This window comes from Halictus rubicundus, chromosome 13 (genome assembly GCF_050948215.1).
Source record: "Halictus rubicundus isolate RS-2024b chromosome 13, iyHalRubi1_principal, whole genome shotgun sequence".
Lineage (NCBI taxonomy): Eukaryota > Metazoa > Arthropoda > Insecta > Hymenoptera > Halictidae > Halictus > Halictus rubicundus.
Window position 1 is genome coordinate 3,813,024 of NC_135161.1, and position 7,024 is coordinate 3,820,047.

Here is a 7,024-nt window from a genome sequence, read left to right on the forward strand (position 1 = left end):
GAAGTGTAAAAGGCGGTAAATTCGCCCTCGACTCTTGAACGATCTAGAGTCTAAAGAGGCGACTCTCTCTTGTCGCTTGCATGCGGCTAATTTCGGGCAGCACTAGCGCTCTGGCAAGGCGCTATGAATATGCCACCAAAATTTGTCTACAAATTTCGATCCATCTGTTTCCGAATTTGACTCGGAATTTATTCACAAGCTTTGTTTCCAAATTCATAGAAAATAGGGACCAAATTCTGCCCCAAGCATTGTTTCATACCAAATGGGCAAGCCTTGTGCTCGCAAAGTGTGATACAAACGTTGCGCAAAATTTGCTCGAAACAGCATTTGGCTAACTGAGAACCTTGTGAAATTTTTGAAATGAGATTTATACTGTATTTATGCAATAACTTATAATGAATGTAGTTAAAATTAATATAAGCTGTGGTGACCATTGTGAACACTTGCTTACAGGTAAGAAATTAGAACCTAAAAATATTAAAATTATATTATTATTTTGAAAGGTGTGTGATTATAAGTATGTATTTAATTTGTATACGGATTGTGAGTAGTTTTTACTTTTATCATTTGGGTCTCGGCTTCCACACTGACGATAACCTAAAGTAGCTTTGCGCTTTGTTGGAACATATCCTGGAATGTACAAACTTGGTGTTTCCAATCGTCCAGTAGACATAAGTTTGTTAAAATCTTGTTCCATTCTACTAGCAAGTGGACCTGTGTATATGAAGGTATAAATTAATTATTTAACAATGCATGTTTAAAATTTAAATAAAATAAATATAAATACCTTTAAAATGTAACAGAAATTGAATGCATGTTTCATCATGTAATGTTTTAGTTTTTCTATTATCTATGGATAACATCCACTCTGGGATTCCCATAACTTTTCGTACATCTTCTAAAAATTGAGCTCTATAATAAAAAAAAATATGAAAATTAATCCAAGGGAAGGTTTTAAATAGAAAACTAATTTTTACAATTTAGTATGACTATGTATACTGTATACTGACACTACAAAACGTGGTGGTTTTCTTATATTTGCATATTTCACAATATCATTGTCTGGTTCGATATTAGCACAAGCAAATCTATTACTTCCAAAATTTTTATCGAAAATGACGATAGATCTGCCCAGAGCTGATACTGATCCACCTAAAGGAAAGTTTGAATCTGTAAAAACTTGTCTTTCCAATCCTATGTTAATAGGTCCCAAACGGCCTGATACATCTCCTATGTAACATCTTAATGGTAAATCAGGACCACATTCTTGTCTATATAGGTCATCCTGCAAAATAAAGTTGGCGTCATGTTACTAAATTATATTTTACGTTAATTACTGCCATATAAAATGATATTCTGTAATAATTAGCAATACGTTTAGAGGGTCTGCCAATTGAGTAAAATGAGGATTCCATATATATCCACCTGCTACGCATCTAGTGTCTTTTACTTGCACAGCAGCATCCACACCAACGGGATTTACATATATTGCCCAATTATGATCTCTTGTCTGAAATAAAGTGTATTGTACAATTTTGAATCTCTTAACAAATATCTTAGACATAGACATTTTAAAATCATTTTTACATAGATGAAATAGTAGCAGAATGTTGTCAGCGTTGTAACTAGTTTCATTTCAATTAGCTTCATGCTCAAGTAGTTTCGGCTAGTTGAAAATATATGACACATAGTGACCTAATTCTCTTGTTCTATACAATTTTATGACCTACTATAATGTAAGACAACTTAGTTTGGCAGTTGGTATAATTCTTTTTGACAAATATTATTGCATCATAATAACAAAAAGCCATGAGATACCATTTGTTATGATAAAATTAACTTGGTCTACAAAAGTGTCCTGCTTCTACACATACAGGAAAATTGGTAATACCACATTCTTCTTTTACAACAAATAATTTTAGTAAAATTATAGCTTGTATTTATTTCAAGATATATTATACTAATGCTCATATGAATCAAGTCTGCAGTACTACTTGCTTATATTACTTACAATATTACGGTCGTGTTTACCAGGATGGCGAAGTTTTACTTCGATTATAGTTTCACTTTCAGCACCATCGCGATGTATTAGTTGTGTCTGCAATTATTAATTACGATAACGAAATATGTAATTTCATAGTTTTTCACTTTACCATTTTACCATTTTACCATTTTAACATTTTAACATTTTACGATTTTACCATTTTAACATTTTACGATTTTACCATTTTTATGTATCCATATGCAAACCCTTGTGGATGGTGAAAAGAAGCAATGGCTCGGAGTTCGGTAGCTTCAGACGGTGAATATCCTCGTTCTATACTCGAGCATGCCCACCTAAACCAAAAAAATACTGTAAAATATGTAAAATATTTTCTTAAAATCTACTACAATTATTAGAGTTAATTCTTGAATCGATTGGAACAATAGAATAATAGAATAATAAAAATAATTCACACTTAAAAACTACAGTTTTGATATATCAACAATCTTTTAGTTTACGAAGTTTAAAAAAGTTAATACGAATTAATACACAATTTAAAATTGTTTAAAAATTTATGTTTCTGTAGACTGTAGACTATTGTGAATATTCGGAATAAAGTAGAATAAATTGACAGTAGTAGCACATTAACACTAAAAGAGATATTACTTAATTTTGGAATTGCTATCATTATCTAATTTAATGCAGTAATTTTTTACATATAATAATATTACTTTTCTTCGTATTTGTACTTAAAAATGGGATTTAAAAAAAAATGTGCTGTACAAGCATGATTTCAACACTTAAAATGTTTATAAGGTATGGATAAAGTAAAGTATAATTTCTAATATCTGTGGTTTTACTTAATATCACTGATGACTGTGGTTAAATTAAATTAATTAACAATGAATATTTAATTACCAGTAATCCTGATGTCTACAATAAATCATAGATACCTTAAGTTTTTTTCTTTTTTATGAATTACTATGCTTCGACCCAGCACACTTCTTGGCCCAAATAATGGAAGAATCGTATCATTAAAAGTTGACATATATCTTTTTCTGTTTTCTAAAGTTCCAAATTTTCCACTAAGATCACCCATTTCATATTGGTCACTTGTTCCTTCTCCAGGATTCGGTGTGCCATTATTTACATTGACGCCAAATGGATTCCAGTGACCATACAAAGATGTACCTTCACAGGGGAATTCTAAATCATGTTCTACCGGAGTCTAGAATACATAGAATACATAGACATAGACTGTATTTGTGTATTAGCATTATAAATACAAACAATTAAGGTATTATTTTATTATATATATTTACCATATGCACATGATATCCACTCATTTTTCCATTAAGACCATCAAGAGTTATTTCTCCATTTGTAATATCGTATTCAGATTGTTGTATGAATTCCACTTTTCCTCTTAACGAAATGTTTTCTCCATTTCCAAACCAATCTTTTACTACGGCTTTGCGACGGTATACTTTACTAATTCTATGTAAAAAATGTACTGTTTATTAAGTTGCACTATCGTCACTAACGTAATACTACTTGATGAGAACAATTTTGTACATTTCCAAATTATGTTAAATTCTGTGCACATACATTGAACATGCTAGTCTTTCTCCTCTTGCACGCGGTCCATTGTCATCATATATAACTAAACTCTTTCCTACTATACTATTAGGTCCAGACAAAGACAATAGTGTATCCGTAAAGAGTTTTCGAGTTAAAATAGGTGCATAAAGTTTTTTACCAGCAATGTCGATTGTACCATGTCTTGTTAAATCACCTATTCTACATAATGTTATTTCATCCAATGAACAATATTCAGGATGCTTTGAATCCCATTCTACCTAATCATTTTTAACATAGAATATTAAGATAGCTACCATATTTATATCTGTGTTATTATACCTATACCTTATAAGCATTATAAGGGTCCCCTGTACTCAAACATCTGCCTGTCCAATTATAGTAATCCTTTCCTGGTGAATTATCATGAACCATCCATCTAAATATTTATGAAATTTTATCTTTTAAACGTCTATGTAACTTTGGTAAATATGTATAATTCTGGACAAACATAGCAATATCTACATATTGTACCTATGTGATGCTGAGTTGTTCAAAGCATTACCATCTGCATGCACTAAATATTCAATTATAATAGTTGTATCCATTTGGGGATCATTTTGTGGTTGACGGAAAGTTATTCTACCAACAATAGGATATCTGTATATTACTTGTGCTGTTATCATTGGCATTTGTCCACTATTATCTAGCAGATGAGGACTTAATGTTCCGCACACCCAAGGCATTATACTCATATTATCAGTTTCATTATATCTAATGAGAAAAATATATGTATAATATTGTAACGGGAAATAAAAAAAAATAAAAAATATGAAGAATACTTATGAATTACTTATGAAGAACAAGACTTCGATGAGTTACGCTGTGAATTCCTGAAAGTGGAAGATACGTATCCCAATAAATTCCACTGAGTTTGGCACTTCCGGGTAAGATATCGTAGTGGTACGATCCTTCTTTGCGTCCTTGAAGTTTTCCAGAAAGATCTCCAATAGCATATTGGTCTTGAGTTCCAAATCCTAAAGTACACACATGCTTAAAGAATGTGAACTGCAAGTGAACTACTTCGAAATCTGATTCAATTGAATGTGTACCTGCTGGCGGTACTGTTGTTTCATCTATATGACTTGGATTGTATACTTTTCCGGTTGTATTGCACACATCAGCAGTATCGCATACAGTTTTTGTTGCTTCTGCAGGTAATTCATGAATTTGGTATGATTTTATTTTAGTTGCATACCGTAATCTTGTTTCCAAATCATTTACAGGCGTTAAGGATATATTGACCCATGTTGGCTCGAACGGAGTCACTTGAGTCAATGTTACCTCTCCTTTTATACCATGAGAATTAATTAAAGTTCTAACAATAAGTAGACAATATTAACAATTTTTTATCACATATATCAGATTTCAAAATAATAGGACTCTATTAGAAAATAAGTAAGACGTTAAAAATTAAAATACTTTTACAAAATCTTACTTGGTAGACATAGTTCTCCAGTGATTGATCTTCGTACAAACTAAAAAGGAATCATCGTGTGTCGGATGAAAGATTACTAAGTATATGAGGCGATGAGGACCAAGTAAATCAGCAGGTAGTAGAGATAGATCTGAATCTCTGTACAAAGTTTTATACCTTTTATGGTGGTTAGTAGCTACTTTTATCTTGCCTAGACGCATATCGATATCACCAATACCTTTTCCATTTCCAGCATTGTCAGGATCAAAAACAGTTTGTAGAATATTGCAACTTGATTTATCTGTATCGCAATCAAGTATCAATTTATGAAAATTAGTTGGTTATTCTAAATTCATAACATATTATATATTTTGTTGTAACATATCAACCTTTGCCAATATCGAAAATATCAGTCACATAAATTTTCCAGTAATGCTCTGTGTAGTCTACGCTCTGCAACTTCTGTTTGTTAACATGATGCAGGTCTGTATAAATTATTGTGTCTGTAGTATTATCACCAGCATGACCACCCAGCCATCGGAACCAAACAGTTCCAGCTATAGGTCCATAGAATTGTGCTTTCGCAACTTTCTCTACGTTTTTTTCCAGCACCTGAAATATTACTGGTACAAATGTGTTGACATTTTTATATCTATATAAAAGAGTAAGTGGGATCAGTTCCCTTTAGTTAGAAAAGTACCGTGATCGAAGTGCAAATGGTTCTAGATGAGTATGTATCTTTAAGTATTAAGCCTTTGCCCCATAAACCCATTTTCCCTGTTAAACTTATGCCTGAAACTTCCACTGCTCCAGTTTCATTTCCAGGCAGATCCAATGGTCCAATTAATTCTGTAAGGTCGATGATACTGCCAAAATCGTAAGATTATTTTCAAGTAATAGTAACAGTTTCGTTCAGTTATTTTCGCATGTGGAAAAATATAATATACTGAAAAAATTCGAAATGCATACACATACCTTTCTCCAAGATATCGGTGGTCGCATCTATTCTCTGTAATCGTATAATCGACGGAAAACTGAGTAACTGACCAAAACCATTGTTGATCTGGATACTGCAAAGTAGCCTGAAGGGCAAATCGAATTCTGACGGACGTGTCCGTGGCTTTTTCAAATCGAATTTCTCCATGCAGACCACCAGACGAAATATACGCCGCGAGACGTAAGGAATGTGCAACAGTGACTGCAACGAGGTAAGTTAACATTATAATAGAGTGCTTATCGAATTAAAAAAAATTTGAAAAGGCGGAATTAAATTTTTATTCGATTCTTGTTCTTGCAAGTTATAGTCTCGCAAAATTCGAATCAAAAACACATATTCATTCACTTTGTTTGTAATTTACATGCAATAAAAACAGCATGGACGCTACAAGCATATATTGGCATAAATTTTAAACGTATTATATTGTCTAATGATGCTGACAAAAACTACATTCTCACAGTTTGGAAACTATGATTATTTTCCTATTCTTCGACAATGTTCACTAACTATAATTTATTTCACTTACTATAATTTAATAGAATAAGCCACCACATGTTTTATTTCGACAAGAAATAATATCAAAAATATTCTTTTTACAAAAAGTCATGTACCAGAATCTGAGAGTCTGGCTTTAACCCATATTGCGTGAAACTTTTGCCTTAGAATGAAACTAACTGACTAAGGCAACGCGACTTGTACCTACGTACTTACTTTCTCATTTCTTCGCGCGCCCGTGGTAGGAAGCTTGGTAGAAAACGAGAACGATGACCTTCACGCTACAATCGGTAAGAGTAAGGCAGAAACATTTAAATTGTAATCAGGTAGTGAAATTAATAATGAAAAGTCACGTATAGCGACAGGTACAGTATCTTTCTTTATAAGATTATTAGCATCGTAAGTGGACATGACTACTGATTATATTAGTAGAGTTTAAAACAAATTTTTAAATATATAATACGTACAGTGACTCGCATAAATAATGACACGC

At 32.3% G+C, this 7,024-nt stretch overlaps 1 protein-coding gene across 1 annotated transcript; it reads right to left on the minus strand.

The window, feature by feature from the left end:
- Positions 1-331: 331 nt before the first annotated feature.
- Rsod (Related to Sod) lies at positions 332-6,706 on the minus strand. Its single transcript, XM_076798972.1, has 19 exons — positions 6,563-6,706; positions 6,015-6,237; positions 5,740-5,905; positions 5,429-5,651; positions 5,061-5,340; positions 4,675-4,940; positions 4,416-4,599; positions 4,097-4,336; positions 3,911-4,001; positions 3,593-3,843; positions 3,307-3,481; positions 2,938-3,212; positions 2,226-2,337; positions 2,012-2,098; positions 1,376-1,510; positions 1,011-1,285; positions 788-912; positions 559-714; positions 332-468 (listed from the first exon to the last, which is right to left on the minus strand). The coding sequence occupies exons 1-19, from the start codon at positions 6,588-6,590 to the stop codon at positions 368-370; spliced, it is 3,393 nt and encodes a 1,130-aa protein (XP_076655087.1). The 5' UTR covers positions 6,591-6,706; the 3' UTR covers positions 332-367.
- Positions 6,707-7,024: the final 318 nt, after the last annotated feature.

What these genes read in the sequence shown, in the direction of transcription:
- Rsod (XM_076798972.1), bottom strand. Translation starts at nt 6,590, where the DNA reads ATGTGGTGGCTTATTCTATTAAATTATA. An exon ending in CCATTTGCACTTCGATCACG is followed by an intron (nt 5,652 to 5,739) that starts GTACTTTTCTAA and finishes GTAATATTTCAG; the next exon opens with GTGCTGGAAAAAAACGTAGA. An exon ending in GTAAACACGACCGTAATATT is followed by an intron (nt 1,511 to 2,011) that starts GTAAGTAATATA and finishes ACTTTATTTCAG; the next exon opens with ACAAGAGATCATAATTGGGC.